This window comes from Hemitrygon akajei, chromosome 3 (assembly GCF_048418815.1).
Source record: "Hemitrygon akajei chromosome 3, sHemAka1.3, whole genome shotgun sequence".
NCBI lineage: Eukaryota > Metazoa > Chordata > Chondrichthyes > Myliobatiformes > Dasyatidae > Hemitrygon > Hemitrygon akajei.
In genome coordinates this window covers 11,005,668-11,023,062 of record NC_133126.1, presented here as the reverse complement: position 1 = coordinate 11,023,062, position 17,395 = coordinate 11,005,668, and the positions used below count along the sequence as shown (strand labels likewise).

The window sequence follows — 17,395 nt, the reverse complement described above, 5'->3', positions numbered from 1 at the left end:
ATTTAATATTGAAGTAATATTTCAGTACTCTTGTGTATATATATATATATCTTCCTTTGGATTAGTTTTAGCTTTTGAAGTTATAAAATATAATATCACCAAATAAAACAATGTTCCTCTGGACCAAGGTGCATAACATAGTAACATTGAAATCTACAGCACATTACAGGCTCTTCAGCCCACAATATTGTGCCAACTATGTTCCCTACTCTGGAAACTGCCTAGAATTTCCCTACTGCACAGCCTTCTATTTTTCTAAGCTTCATGTACCTACCTAAGAGTCTCTTAAAAGACCCTATTTTATCCACTTCTACAACCTTCACTGGTAGTGCATTCCAGGCATTCACCACTCTCTGTTTGGAAAAACTCACCTCTGACATCCCCCTTGTACCTACTTCGAAGCACCTTGAAAATATACCCCCTCTTGTTAGCCATTTCAGCCCGTGGAAAAAGCTTCTGGCTATCTACACGATCAATACCTCTCATCATCTTATACACCACATCATCTTATGCTCTACATAAAACTCACACACACAATACATATTATAAGTAATATTGCCACAAATAAATTAACAAATATTAAGGTGAATTTAGGATACAAGGTAAAAAGTAAACAGAATAATGCTACAGGCACTTCATACGTGATAACAGGGAGAAGTCAGGGAGTTCAGTAGTCTCACGGTCTGGGGAAAGAAGCTGTTTTCTATCCTAACAGTCCTTGTCCTAATGCTGCGGTACCTCTTGCCTGATGGCAGGAGACCAAAGTAGGATGGATGGGGGAGATCATTGATAATGCTGTGTACACAGTGATCCTGATAAATGTCTCTGATGACCATCATCAAGTACAAATCTACACTAATCCCATTTACTACACTATGCCTGTAGCCTTCTGTGCATTGATAATTCAAATACTCATTCAGATGCTCTACTGCAGGCAAATCTTTCCCACCAGGCCCGCCCCTGCCTCCTCCACTCCAGAGAAAGCAAACCCATTCTATCCAGAGTAACACGCACAAAATGCTGGAGGAACTCAGCAGATCAGGCAGCATCTATGGAAGGAATACTCTTGTACCCAGTCTATTTTATCCATCCTTTTATGTCTCTCTACAACTGAGAAGCTCCATCCCTGGCAATATCCTGGCTAATCTGCTCTGCACCCTCTCCAAAGCAGTCATGCCCTTTCTATGGTGTGGGACCAGAACTGTATGCAATATTCCAGTTGTGGCCTAACCTATGTTCTATAATCAAGTGCTTTGTCCTCATTAGCCTAGGGGTGATTCAACCAAGATTGTACTCCACATTATTAAATTATTCTCATTCCCACCCCACCACCTCCTCACAATAAAGTAATTTGTGCTAAACTGGAGGATAGCACATGATCGTTTCTTGTTTGTGCAGCTCAGACGCAGAGTGGACAGTGTTATGGCTAATTGTGCATAAGAGCCACATCAGAATGCAACAGGTTTGCTCAGAATCAAACCATTGAAGCAGAAGATCAGGGAATATTTCTGATTGACATTCTGCAACCTAATATTAATATGTTGCAGACCTGTCACTAACATTAAGAAGGTTCTTGAGAAATGGAAAGGTCTGATGGTAGATAAGTCACCTGGACCAGATGGACTACACCCCAGTGTTCCAAAAGAGGTAGCTGAAGAGATTGTGAAGGCATTAGTAATGACCTTTCAAGATCAAGAGATTCTGAAGTGAATCAAGTGGATTGGAAAATCACAGATATCACTCCCCTCTTTCAGAAGAAAGGGAGGCAAAAGATAGGTGGAGGGGTAAGATAGTCTTGATGAAGCAAGGAGTCTGCAGAAGGACTTGGACAGATTAGGAAAACGCAGAAGGAATATGATATGGGGAAGTGTATGGTAATGCACTTTGGTAGAAGGAATAAAGGCATAGACTATTTTCTATGTGGGGGAGTGAATTCAGAAATTGGAGATGCAGGATTCACAAAAGTTAAATTTGCAGGTTGAGTTGGTAGTAAGGAAGGAAAGTAGAATGTTAGCATTCATTTCGAGAGGATTACAACATAAAAGCAAGGTTGTAATGCCAAGGCTTCATTTGGAGTATTGAGAGCAGTTTTGGGCACCATATCTAAGAAAGGGGGTGTGGTTCACAAAAATGATCCCAAGGAAGAAAGGGTTAACATATGAGGAATGTTTGATAGCTCTAGGCTTGTACCAGCTGGAGTTTAGAAGAATGAGGAGGGATCTCATTGAAACTAATGAATATTGAAAGCCTAGGTAGAGTGGACATAGAGAGGATATTTCCAACAGTGGGAATGTCAAGGACGAAAGGGCACAGCCTTAGAATAGAATGATGTCCCTTCAGAACAGAGGTGAAGAGTAATTTCTTTAGCCTGAGCGTGGTGAATCTGTGGAATTCATTGCCACAGACTGCTGTGAAGGCCAAGTGATTTGACGTATTTAAAGCGGATGTTGATAGATTCTTGATCGGTAAGGGCATCAAAGCCAATGGGAAGAATGCAGGAGAATGAGTTGAGAGGGAAGAAAGATCAGCTGTGATTTAATTGTGGAGTAGACTCAATTGGCCAAATGCCCTAATTCTGCTCATATGTCTTAGAGGCTAGACATATGGTCAACCAAAAGTGGAAGAGAAATTCTGCTCTTCAACATTGACTTTCTTCAATGTCCTTGATGAGTAGTAAGAATGTTTCAAAATACACAATGTGAGGAGCATAAAGCTATTCGAGACACAGAACCTATTGACAGCTGAATAGCTTTGCACTTAAAAGTCTAGTTCTGTGGAGTATGAAGTCATCCTAGGGCAAGCATTAACTAGTTTAGAAATTAAGTAATTCAGAAAATTAATCAAAAAACTATTTCCTTAATTTATTCATTTATAAATCTTCATATTTATTAATTTAGTAATGCACTCAAATGAAATCACAGATCAATGTATTAATTGATAAATATGCATATTTGTAAATTAATTTCTAGATTAAAGCAATTCCCACAACATTCCATTCCCATTATAATCTTTCAGTTGTAAGTCTGTCTTTGTTGTAAGACTACTGGAGCTTAGCTCTCAGTCTTTTCTCTCATGTCACATGCATTAAGGAACATTTACAGTGGCATGGTTATGTGAAAAACACTCAACTCCCAAACCAAAGGCCATTCATTCTGTCAGTGGCTGCAGAAACCTGTTTAAATCATGGTTTGAAATTCTGTTTAACTTTCTTTAATAACTGATGCAGAAGTTCTTTTAGATGGAAACATAGCACTCCCGTTTATAACTGTTCCCAGGCAACAACAGTCATGAATTATTAAAGAAAAGAAACAGTATCATGTTTATGGACCAAAGGGAACTTCCAACCAAATCATTCCATTTACATGGTGCATCTCAGTTTTCTCATAAAACGTATTTCTAAATTAAATGTATAATTAAGGTTGTGGTCCCCTTGTGAGCGAGTAATGTACTGTAATGAAAGGAATTACTCGAATGCTGGGGTTTACTGTAACTCCCCTTGATAGGATTGTTAATGTAATAATATAATCAGGGTATGTTATAAAAGTAATGGACTCATTAGTCTGTAGCAGTAATCTGCTGCACTAGAGATTTGCAATACTTTTATCTCTCATGTTGAAATCAATAGGAATAGTAAATATGTACAATGTATGGCAACATGTGGCACTGCTGCTTTCTCAGTGCTTGCCTTGCACGGACTTACTTCACACAACCTGCTTTAGGGAGATGGAAAGAGGAAAAACTTGGAGTTGCCTCTTCAGCTGTAATTTTAACCACACTTTAAAACTTTATCATACTTGTGTTGAAGGTGTCAGCAGAATACATATACACACTAGTTAACTGTTGCCACGGCAAAGTGGTAAACGACACGGAATGCTATCAATACTGTGCGTTGGCCCCTCCACACCAGGTGGCTGCATCGCTGTCTCGTATGGGGGCACGAGATCAGAAAAGGCTGTAAAAGTTGCAAACTCACCCCACTCCATCATGGGCACTACCCTTCCCAGGATTGAGGACACCTTCAAAAAGGAGATGCCTCAAAAAGGTGATCATTATGCCCCTCCCCACCATCGCCTAGGTCATGCCCCCTTCTCATTGCTGCCATCAAGGAGGAGGTACAGGAGCCTGAAGGCACATGCTCAACATTTTAAGAACAACTTCTTCCCCTCTGTTATCAGTTTTCTGAATGGACAATGTATATTTTCTCTCTCTTTTTGCACAACTTATTTAATTCAATTTTATATATGTATCTCTTATTGCAATTATTAGTAGAGCACTGTACTGCTGCCACAAGACAACACATTTCATGACATACTTCAGTGATTTTGATTGATCCTTGATTCCTGATTCCTGATTCTGATTCTCATTACTCTGCACTTTTAATATTTGTAGAAATGTGACAAAAATGGAATTTGCTGAATTCAGCCCCACCAAAAAAATGCTGCTTCCCGCAAATACTCCTTTACAAATGCCCATAAAAGGAAAATGTGTCAGGCTACAGCTGTGTGTGAGCACTGTGGTTTTGTATCCTTTGCTTTGATGATACAGCCTATTCAGGTGGTACGCAAACCCTGCCTATAAATAGTAGGTCTTATCGCCAATAAACTGTCAACTACAAGTTACTCCAGCTAATTCTTGGGGTGAATATACCTGAGAACGAAATAATTGAAACAGTTCCAGCTTTTCACATGAGCGAGTTGTATTTATATTGCAGTTTTAGTGTCATTGCAAAAATAGTATTCTACTGTACTCTGATGCTAAAGTTGTGAAAGAAATCAAAGAAATAACATTAATTATCCTATTAGAGGCAGCCTTCCTGTCCTGCTTCAAATAACCAATGCAACAAAGACAGAATCAAATCAAGATATTAGCACTTTTTTAAGGGGAGATGTACAGTACTGTGCAAAAGTCTTAGGTACACATATATATATAGCCATGATGTCTAAGACTTTTGCACAGTACTGGAGTAATTTTTTGTATTCTACTGTACTACTGCCACCACAAAAAAACACAAATTTCATGGCGTATGTGCGTGATGATAAACCTGATTCTTATATGGGTCTCTATTGTGGATTGAGAGTGGGAAGGAATCAAGGAGAATGGAATAATGGTTGGGAAAAGGGAGGGGAGGGAGAGGGAGAGGGAGGAGGGGAGAGAGAGAGAGAGAGAGGAGAGAGAGAGAGGAGAGAGAGAGAGAGAGAGAGGAGAGAGGGAGAGAGAGAGAGAGAGGAGAGAGAATGAGAGAGAGAGAGGAGAGAGAGAGAGAGAGAGAGAGGAGAGAGAGAGAGAGAGGGAGAGAGAGAGAGACACCAGGGAGACGTTCGGTAATGATCAATAAACCAATTGTTTGGAATCAAATTATCTTGCCTGCTGTCACACTCGCACCACCCCAACAAGCAACCAGTGTTCAAAAGACAACATGTTGTGAAAATACAAGAAAAAAGAAATAACAAAAAAAAACAAACACATTAATAAATAATAAATATTAAGCACATGAATTTTAGAGTCCTTGAAAGTTAGTCCAAAGGTATGTAATGAGTTCATTGTTGGGGGTGAGTGAAGATATCCCCTGTGGTGTAAGAGCCACGATAACTGTTCCTGTACCTGGTGTTGTAGGACCTAAGGCACCTGTCCCTTCTTCTTCATGGCAGCAACGAGGAGAGTGCATGGCTGGATGCTGGGGTTCTTTGATGAAGGGTGCTGCCTTCCTGCGACAGCACTCCATGCAGATGTGCCCACTGGTGGGGAAGGCATAGAAGGCAAAGGGCCAAGTGCTGGAAGATGGGATTCACACGTTGGTGCCCACTCATCGATGGACATATTGAGTCTGTCACTCTATGACTCGATAATATTTGATCATTTTAAAATCTATATAAAAAAATTGCTGGAGGGTACTTAGCAGAATCAGAAGCATCATTAGAGAAAGAAAAGAAGTTAGTATTTCATTCGATCAATAGCTTTAAACTGGAACTGGTAAAGGTTAGAGTTAGAATAAGTTTTAATATGAGGAAGTAAATAACGATGGAGATAAAGTAAAGGGTAGATCTGTGGAACAGTGAAAGGTCGGAAAAATTGTGGAGATAGACAGTGAAAGTGACAGTAATGGAACAGGTAAAGAAAATAACCATTTTCACCTCACCTTTACTTGTATTTTATCTTAAATCCTGCTCTTCCATTATCCTTTTCTTATTTTGCTTAAACATTAACAGTTTCTCACAATGCAGCTGGTGCCAGCCCTGTTGATGTTTTTCAGCATTTACTGTTTCTGTTCACTTCACAAACATATCTGGAATTTTAATTAATTGTAAATTGTAAATTTGTTCATCATCGTCATGTGTATTGTGAAAAACTTCAGTAGAACTTAGAAAAGCTCAACACAGGAACAGACCTTTCAGCCCACTATGTCTATGCTAACTTAAAGTAATCCTATCTGACTGAGAACGTCTATTCAACAAATTCCGCGGAAGTTGAAAATCCAAAGCACATAAAATTCTGGAGGAATCTAACTGCCCAGGTAGCATTATGGAAAAGGGTAAACAGTTGACATTTTGGGCTGAGAATCTTCATCAGGACTGATATACATCCCTCTATTTCCTGTTGTTCATGTGCTTGTCCGAATGCCTCTTAAATTTTGCTATCATATCTGCTTCCACTATCTCACCTGGTTTTGCATTTCTGACACTTGCCTTGACACTTGACCCTGTGTAGAAGAAACTTGCTCACAAACCTCTCCCATCTTAAATCGAAGCCCTTTTGTGTTCAACAGTTTCACCCTGGGAACAAAGACTTTGACTGTCTATATTTCTGATAATTTTTATAGATTCCTATCAGGTAACGCTTCAGCCTCCTTTGAAGAATACAGTCCAAGTTTTTCCAATCTCTGCTTCTAGCGAATACTCTGGAAATTCAGGCAAGATCTTGATGAGTCTCTTCTCCACTGCCTCCAAAGCCTCTGTATCCTTTCTGTAACGCAGCAACCAGAACTGTAATCATTTTAATTTAATTTTTTGAAGCCCATGCTGTTAAGTATTAATATTGAGAGAGAGAGTTCGATACATATTTCTAGGCTAGAAGCAATTTTAATTAACTTTGCTTGATCAAGATAGATCCAATATACATCAGTTTGCAATGTGAATGCTATTCATAGTTGACGTAATCACCTTTACTCGTGTAGACCACATCCAGCTGTTGACCAAAGAGCCACCAAGCTGTTAATCCTATTTTTTTTTTGTTTCAGTTGCCTGTGTTACAGTGGAAGAGGTTATCTCATCCTATAAACTAAGTTGCAAGAATCTCGGTGTGCAGCCTCTTCACAAACTGCTGACACAGCTGGAGGTAATCTCATATAATCTATTTAAAATCTTGTACCAGTAATGCATCAGGGATCATGAACTGTGTAAAGAGAGGGGTCAATGGGAGCCATTGCCCTCACTTTTGTGACTTGATTTAAACTGCTTTTGATTTCAGTGGTCATTATAAGTTTTTAATATTGATATGTTTTTAATATGGATCCTCCCTCAAATGTTTATAAACCCCCTCAACGAGATCCGATTATCACCAGCCGTCTTTTGTTCTACCCCTTACCCCCCACCCCCTTTTATACTGGCAGTATCCCCTCCTACTTTCCAGTCCTGATGAAGGGTGTCAGTTCAAAACATTGGCTGTCCAATTCCCTCCAATAGATGCCGCTGATCTGCTTAGTTTATCTTATTTAGGTGATACTGCTCCATTACAGACCCTTCTGGCCCAAAGAACCCAGTTATAGCCATGTGACCCAATAATCTTCTGGCCTGTACATCCTTGGAACGTCGGAAGAAATCAGAGCAGCAAGTGGAAACCACACAGAGATGGAGAGAATGTATAAACTCCTTACAGACAGTGGCAGGAATTGAACCTGGGTCACTGGTGCCGTAATAGTGTTATGCTAACCAATATACTACCATATCTCCCATGGAATTCCTCCAGCTTTTTGTGCACATTGCTCTAGATTTCCAGCACCTGTAGAGTCTGGTGCCTCTAAGACTGTTACTTTGGGCAGTGCCAGTGATCTGTGAACAATGAGGATCTCCAAGGTCACTTTGCAGCCAAGGCTATGATCCTTTAATGCAGAGAAACCCCTTCGGTTTGAGGTCTCTGATGACAGGCACTTGCTTCTAGGTCTTATCTCTCACAGTTAACTAAAGCCATCTATTCTGACTGACAGCTCAACAGCTTATTTCCCCTATTCCTCAGAATGTTCCTGAAATCCAACAAAGTTGCCCCTGTCCAACTGAACTCATGTCTTTATACCTCACCTCCATTCAGTCCCCCTTGTTTCAGTCCATTCCCACTGACAACTGTAACAATTTGCATGCTCTCGATCTTCCCAGCAACTCTGTCTCCATCTCTGGAAACAAACTGTTTACTGACATAAATCTACCAATTCCCACAGTTATCTTGACTATACCTCTTCCCACCCTGTCTCCTGTAAAAATGCTATTCCCTTTTCTCAATTCTTTTATTTCTACCACATTTATTCCCAGGATGAGGCTTTCCTTTCCAGGACATCAGAGATGTCCTCCTTCAAAGCATAGGGTTTCCCTTTCTCCACCATTAATTCTGCCCTCACCCGCATCTCCTCCATTTCCTGGACATCTGCGCTCACCCCAAGTGCCTGTCACCTTAACAGAGGTAAAGTTCTTGTCCTAACATACCACCCAAGAGCCTCCACATCCAATACATCATTCTTTGCAACTTCCACCATTTCCAAAGGGATCCTACCACCAAATACATCTTTAACTCCACCCCCCACCCCACTCTTCAGTTTCTGCAGGGATAGCTCCCTTTATGATTCCCTTGTCCATTTGTCCCCCACACTATTCCCATCGTAAATTGGGGGAGGACTTTGTCAAGCACCTCCACTCTATCCAGCAAAAGTAGAATTTCCTTGAGACCATTCATTTTAATACCCGTTTCCATTGTGTTTCTCACATGTTGGTCGATGGCCTCGTCTTGTGTCACGATAAGGCCACTCTCAGGATAGAGAAGCAGCACCTCATGTTGTGTCTGGGTAGCCTCAAACCTGATGGCATGAACATCACTTTCTCCTTCCCTGTTTTTCTATTCCCCACTCTGTCCTCCTACCTTTTTACCTACCTATAACCTCCCCCTAGTGCCCCTCTTTCTTCCCTTTCTCCTATGGTCCAGCTTTCAGATTTCTTCCTCTCCAGCCTTTCCAACTCACCTGGCTTCACTTATCACCTTTCAGCTATTCTCTTTTTCCTCCCCTCCACCTTCTTATTCTGGCTTTTGCCTCCTTCCTTTCCAGTCCTGAAAAAGGGTCTTGAACTGAAACACCAACTGTCATTCATTTCCATAGATGCTGCCTGACTTGCTGAGTTCTTCCAGCATTTTGTGTACTTCATCTGAGCAGAAATTGATTAATATATTTCTACTTGTTTACAACAGATTAACTTTCTCAATCAAGAAGGTAGCTTTGAATACCCAATACTATCCTTCTCTAATTAATGGCATTCAACATTTTTGTTCCCACCTCTTCATTATCTGATCTGAACGTCTGAATGTATTGCATTGATTTGACTTTATTTCTTACATCCTTCATATGAGGAGTAAAAATTTTTGTTACGTCTCTGTTGAAATGTCCGATGTGTAATCATAGTAATTTATAATAATTTACAGCATATATGTCAAGCTCAAGGCCCACGGGCCAAATCCGGCCCGCGGTGGAATTATCTTTGGCCCGCGAGATAATATCTAATTACTATTAAAGCTGGCCCCAGTAATCGAAGCGCCTATGGCGTATGATATGGCTAATGCTGAGTTTATTCAGGTACCAGGTTTTCAGGGTTTTTAGTGTTTATTCGGCAGTCTTCTTCATAAGAAACGGAATTTGTAAAGTGAAACACTTTGTAGTTATAGCAGAGACTGAGACACATGAGAGCAGGCTGAAAAAACGGAGGCAACGAAAGCTGCGTTCGCACGCGTCCAACTGATCCGGCCCGCGTGAAGCTGCATTTTGCTCAATCCGGCCCGTGACCTAAAATGAGTTTGACACCCCTGATTTACAGTATAATAAATAGAACAGTCAGTGTAGCATAGCAATACACTCACATCAGTCTGATTGCCTGGTGGAAGAAACTGTCCCGGACTCTGTTGGTCCTGGTTTTTTATGCTGCGTTATCGTTTCCTGGATGGTAGCAGCTGGAATAGATTGTGATTGGGGTGATTCGAGTCCCCAATGATCCTACGGGCCCTTTTTTTCACACCTGCCTTTGTAAATGTCCTGAACCATGGGAAGTTCACAACTGCAGACACACTGGGCTGTCTGCACCACTCTCTGCAGAGTGCTGCGGTTGAGGGAAGTACAGTTCCCACACCAGGCAGTGATGCAGCCAGTCAGGATGCTCTCAATTGTGCCCCTGTAGAAAGTTCTTGGGATCTGGGGGCCCATACCACACTTTCTCAACTGTCTGAGGTGAAAGAGGTACTGTATGTCAGCAGGACTCTTACCTTCTTGTTTCCAAGAGGTGTGCCAAAGTAGCTTAGCTGTTGGCACTATTACAGCGTGGGGGTATCGGAGTTCAGAATTTAATTACAATAATGTCTGTAAGGGCAAAGTTAAACATAGAACATAGAATAGTACAGCAGATTACAGGCCCTTTGGCCCACAATGTTGTGCCGACCCTCAAACCCTGCCTCCCATATAACCCCCACCTTAAATTCCTCCATATACCTGTCTAGTAGTCTCTTAAACTTCACTAGTGTATCTGCCTCCACAACTGACTCAGGCAGTGCATTCCACGCACCAACCACTCTCTGAGTCAAAAACCTTCCTCTAATATCCCCCTTGAACTTTCCTCCCCTTACCTTAAAGCCATGTCCTCTTGTACTGAGCAGTAGTGCCCTGGGGAAGAGGCGCTGGCTATCCACTCTATCTATTCCTCTTAGTATCTTGTACACCTCTATCATGTCTCCTCTCATCCTCCTCTCCAAAGAGTAAAGCCCTAGCTCCCTTAATCTCTGATCATAATCCATACTCTCTAAACCAGGCAGCATCCTGGTAAATCTCCTCTGTACCCTTTCCAATGCTTCCACATCCTTCCTATACTGAGGCGATCAGAACTGGACACAGTACTCTAAGTGTGGCCTAACCAGAGTTTTATAGAGCTGCATCATTACATTGCATCTCTTAAACTCTATCCCTCGACTTATGAAAGTTAACACCGCATAAGCTTTCTTAACTACCCTATCTACCCGTGAGGCAACTTTCAGGGATCTGTAGACACGTACCCCCAGATCCCTCTGCTCCTCCACACTACCAAGTATCCTGCCATTTACTTTGTACTCTGACTTGGAGTTTGTCCTTCCAAAGTGTACCACCTCACACTTCTCCGGGTTGAATTCCATCTGCCACTTCTCAGCCCACTTCTGCATCCTATCAATGTCTCTGCAATCTTCGACAATCCTCTACACTACCCACAACACCACCAACCTTTGAGTCATCTGCAAACTTGCCAACCCACCCTTCTACCCCCACATCCAGGTCGTTAATAAAAATCACAAAAAGTAGAGGTCCCAGAACAGATCCTTGTGGGACACCACTAGTCACAACACTCCAATCTGAATGTACTCCCTCCACCACGACCCTCTGCCTTCTGCAGGCAAGCCAATTCTGAATCCACCTGGCCAAACCTCCCTGGATCCCATGCCTTCTGACTCTCTGAATAAGCCTACTGTGCGGAACCTTGTCAAATGCCTTACTAAAATCCATGTAGATCACATCCACTGCACTACCCTCATCTATATGCCTGGTTACTTCCTCAAAGAACTCTATCAGGCTTGTTAGACATGATCTGCCCTTCACAAAGCCATGCTGACTGTCCCTGATCAGACCAGGATTCTCTAAATGCCCATAGGTCCTATCTCTAAGAATCTTTTCCAACAGCTTTCCCACCACAGACGTAAGGCTCACTGGTCTGTAATTACCCGGACTATCTCTACTACCTTTTTTGAACAAGGGGACAACAATCATCTCCCTCCAATCCTCCGGTACCATTCCCATGGACAACGAGGACATAAAGATCCTAGCCAGAGGCTCAGCAATCTCTTCCCTCGCCTCATAGAGCAGCCTGGGGAATATTCCGTCAGGCCCCGGGGACTTATCCGTCCTAATGTATTTTAAAACTCCAACACCTCCTCTCCCTTAATATCAACATGCTCCAGAACATCAACCTCACTCATATTGTCCTCACCGTCATCAAGTTCCCTCTCATTGGTGAATACCGTAGAGAAGTATTCATTGAGGACCTCGCTCACTTCCACAGCCTCCAGGCACATCTTCCCACTTTTATCTCTAATCGGTCCTACCTTCACTCCTGTCACCCTTATGTTCTTCACATAATTGAAGAATGCTTTGGGGTTTTCCTTTACCCTACTCGCCAAGGCCTTCTCATGCCCCCTTCTTGCTCTTCTCAGCCCCTTCTTAAGCTCCTTTCTTGCTACCCTATATTCCTCAATAGACACATCTGATCCTTGCTTCCTAAACCTCACGTATGCTGCCTTCTTCCACCTGACTAGATTTTCCACCTCACTTGTCACCCATGGTTCCTTCACCCTACCATTCTTTACCTTCCTCACCAGGACAAATTTATCCCTAACATCCTGCAAAAGATCCCAAAACGTCAATCACATGCCCATAATACATGTCCCTGCAAAAACATCATCCCAATTCACACCCACAAGTTCTAGCCTTATAGCCTCATCATTAAGACCTACAAGTATCTGGGAGTACAGTTAGACGAGAAGCTAGACTGGACTGCCAACACAGATGCCTTGTGCAGGAAGGCACAGAGTCGACTGTACTTCCTAAGAAGGTTGGCGTCATTCAATGTCTGTAGTGAGATGCTGCAGATGTTCTATAGGTCAGTTGTGGAGAGCGCCCTCTTCTTTGTGGTGGCGTGTTGGGGAGGAAGCATTAAGAAGAGGGACGCCTCACGTCTTAATAAGCTGGTAAGGAAGGCGGGCTCTGTCGTGGGCAAAGTACTGGAGAGTTTAACATCGGTAGCTGAGCGAAGGGCGCTGAGTAGGCTACGGTCAATTATGGATAACTCTGAACATCCTCTACATAGCATCATCCAGAGACAGAGAAGCAGTTTCAGCGACAGGTTACTATCGATACAATGCTCCTCAGACAGGATGAAGAGGTCAATACTCCCCTATGCCATTAGGCTTTACAATTCTACCGCCAGGACTTAAGAACTTTTTAAAAGCTATTATTAATGCTTTTTGAGATAGTGATTTAGATGCATATCATATTTTTTACTGAGTTAAGTATTGTATGTAATTAGTTTTGCTACAACAAGTGTATGGGACATTGGAAAAAAAGTTGAATTTCCCCATGGGGATGAATAAAGTATCTATCTATCTATCTATCTATCTATCTATCTATCTATTTGCCCTTCCCCAATTAAAAATTTTCCTGTCCTCTCTGATTCTATCCTTTTCCATGATAATGCTAAAGGCCAGGGAGCGGTGATCACTATCCCCCAGATGCTCACCCACTGACAGATCTGTGACCTGACCCGGTTCATTACCTAATACTAGATCTAGTATGGCATTGCCCCTAGTCGGCCTGTCAACATACTGTGAGAGGAATCCATCCTGGACACACTTAACAAACTCTGCCCCATCTAAACCCTTGGAACTAATCAAGTGCCAATCAATATTAGGGAAGTTAAAGTCACCCATGATAACAACCATGTTATTTTTGCACCTTTCCAAAATCTGCTCCTCGGTATCTCTGGTGCTACCAGGGGGCCTACAGAATACCCCCAGTAGAGTAACTGCTCCCTTCCTGTTCCTGACTTCCACCCATACTGACTCAAAAGAGGATCCTGCTACATTACCCACCCTTTCTGTAGCTGTAATAGTATCCCTGACCAGTAATGCCACATCTCCTCCCCTTTCCCCCCCTCTCTATCCCTTTTAAAGCACTGAAATCCAGGAATATTGAGAATCCATTCCTGCCCTGGTGCCAGCCAAGTCTCCGTAATGGCCACTACATCATAATTCCATGTATGTATCCAAGCTCTCAGTTAATCACCTTTGTTTCTGATGCTTCTTGCATTGAAGTACACACACTTTAGCCATTCTACCTTACTACCTTTATACCCTTTATTCTGCTGCTCTTTCCTCAAAGCCTCTCTATATGTTAGATCTGGCTTTACTCCATGCACTTCTTTTACTGCTCTATCGCTCTGGGTCCTATCCCCCTTGCAAATTAGTTTAAACCCTTTCGAACCATGTTAGCAAACCTACCTGCAAGGATATTGCTCCCTCTCGAGTTCAGGTGCGACCCATCCAATCTATACAGGTCCCACCTTCCCCAGAAGAGATCCCAATGATCCAAAAATCTAAAACTCTGCCCCCTGCACCAACTCCTCAGCCACGCATTCAACTGCCATCCTCTCCAATTCTTACCATCACTATCACATAGCACTGGCAGCAATCCTGAGAACGCCACCTTTGAGGTCCTGTTCTTCAGCCTTCTTCCTAGTTCCCAAAACTCACACTTCAGGACCTCACCCCTCTTCCTGCCTATGTCATTGGTACCAACATGTATCACGACTTCTGGTTGCTTTCCCTCTCGTGCCAGGATGTCATGCGCCCGGTCAGAGACATCCCGGACCCTGGCACCCGGGAGGCAACAAACCATGCGGGTTTCCTTCTCACGTCCACAAAATCTCCTGTCTGCTTCCCTGACTATAGAGTCTCCAATGACGACAGCTCTTCTCTTCTCCGTCCCATCCTTCTGCACCATCGGGTCAGACTCAGTGCCAGAGGCCCTGCCACCGTGGCTCACACCTGGTTGGTCGACCTCGCCAACAGTATCCAAGATGGTAAACTTATTATTCAGGGGAATGGCTATAGGGGTGCTATGCACTACCTGTCTACTCTCCTTCGCTTTCCCCCCTCTGACTGTTCTCCCCTTAACTGCGTAATGTTTCTAGTTTCCTCTCACATTCCATTACATTGGTCATTGTAAATTGTCCTGTGAATAAGCTAGTTTTAAATAGGTGAGTTGCTGGGTGGTGCAGCTCGTTCAATCAGAAAAGCCTATTGCATGTTATGTCTCTGATTAAATCATTGTCTTTGCTGGTAGATAAAATTTGTACCATTAGAAATACAAAAGTATGTACCAGCGGGTTGAAGGACAGCAATAACTAGAATCAGAATCCAGTTTATTATCATTAACATGTGTCATGAAATTTGTTAACTTAGCAGCAGCAGTTCAATGCAATACATGATACAGAAAAAAATAAATAAATAAGTAAATCACTTACAGTAGGTATATATGGTATACGTATATTAAATAGATTAAAAATCGTGCAAAAACAGAACTCGGATGGCATAGGGAAAGAAGCTGTTCCTGAATCACTGATTGTGTGCCTTCAGGCTTCTGTATCTCTTATCTGATGGTAACAATGAGAAGAGGGTATGCCCTGGGTGATGGGGATCCTTAATAATGGATGTTGCCCTTCTGAGGCATCGCTCCTTGAAGATGCTTTGCGTTCTATGGAGGCCCTTCCGCCCCTTTGAGCCACGTCTGGAAATTGCACCTTTTTGCCAGTTCCTTCAGTCTGAACACCATCAACTCACCATTGCTCTGTTTTGATCTTTGGTTATACAAGTGAAAGTTGTGACATCCAAAAAAACTCAGAGGGCAATCCTTTGCTTCATCTGCAAAAAGTGGGACTTTCCTGGTAGCCAACCATTTCAGTTCCATACCCCATTTCCATTCCGACATGTCGGTCCATGGCCTCCTCTTATGCCATGATAAGACCAGTCTCAGGCTGGAGGAGCAACACCTCATATTCCATCTAGGTAGCCTCCAACCTGATGGCATGAAAATTGATTTTCTCCAAATTCCAGTATTTTTTTTTCAGTGTCCCTCTTCCCTCTTTTTCATTTCTCCACTCTGACCCCCTCTTAATTTGTTTCCTCCCCATGGTACTCTTCCTCCTTCCCTTTATCCCATGGTCCACTCTCCTCTCTTACCAGATTCTTTCTTCTCCAACCCTTTACCTTTTCCATCTTTCCAGATTCTTACTTCATTCCCTCCCCCACACACCTGACTTCAGCTATCACCTGTTTTGCTTGTCCTCTTTTCCCCTCCCTTCAGCTTCTTATTCTGGCTCTGCCTCCTTCCTTTTCATTCCTGAAGGAGGATCTCAGTCCGAAATTTCAAATGTTTACCGATTTCCCTAGATGCTGCCTGCTGAATTCCTTCAGTATTTTGCGTGTGTTGCACTGGATTAAAAAGGCCCCTTTAGGGCTTTTCCAATGTTCCTGTTCAAATTGTTGGCCATAGTTAGTAGGGCTCGTTAACCCACCAATATTTAATATGTAGAACAAAAAATCTGCTAGAAGGGCTCAGTGGATCGAACAGAATTTGTCAGGGAAAAGGAATTGTCAACATTTTGAGTTAAAACCCACACTCTTTGTATTTCTTTGACTAGCAACCTTGATTCAGTAGCATCTACCTGGACAAGATGCTACCCAAAGCAAATAGCACCTAATGATATGTGTAGGTTCAGATCTGGTCAAATCTGTACAGAATCAGAATCAGGTTTAATATCACTGATATATGTCATGAAATTTATTGTTCCACAGCAGCAGTACATTGTTACACATAACAATAATATATATAAATTACAGTGAGAAATATATGTACGTAAATTCAATTAAATACGAAGTGCAAAAAAATCTGATGAAGCAGGGTAAGAGGCTGTTCCTGAACCATTGTGTGTATGCCTACAGGCTCCTGTACCTCCTCCTTGACGGTAGCAAAGAGAACTCTAAGTACTTGGCTCATGTCAGGATGGCTACACCAGTTCAGTATATCGCATATTTTCATCAGTGGCTAGCCCTGCCTGCAATGCTGCATTGGAATTAATTGAAACACAAGCCTATATTGAGTCCTCAGGGCTTTAACATTTACAACACCGGGCGAATCAGAGATGAAAAGTATTATAAGACCTTACTTGACAGAATAACAGTGCAACTTGGAGTAGATTTGCCAAAGGGCCTGTTTCTGTGCTGTCGTGCTCTATGGCCTAGACCTTGAGTTTGGCTCAATTTGGCAGTATTGGGCCATGTTCATGTTCAGCCATTATTTTACATACTGTTTTCATTAGACACTTCCTGCTGCATGATCATTATGATTAACACCTCACATAACCCCATACACTGGATAAATCTTTAATCAACATGTTGACTGATCTACATGTCAACCCACAGCCCATTCCCACTCTTTCAACTTGATTTCAATTATGTCTAACATTAATTATGCTCCAATCTACCTTGTTGAACTGATTTATATTAACCATTTCAGATTATA

The 17,395-nt window shown here is 42.2% G+C and overlaps 1 protein-coding gene across 1 annotated transcript in view; it reads left to right on the top strand.

Annotated features, from left to right (window-relative positions):
- Nucleotides 1-17,395, top strand: part of LOC140722948 (protein phosphatase 1 regulatory subunit 37) — a 296,211-nt gene that overhangs the window by 11,267 nt on the left and 267,549 nt on the right. The window contains exon 3 of the mRNA XM_073037577.1: nt 7,235-7,332. Coding sequence (XP_072893678.1) covers nt 7,235-7,332 — 98 coding nt within the window. The remainder of the gene's footprint in view (nt 1-7,234; nt 7,333-17,395) is intronic.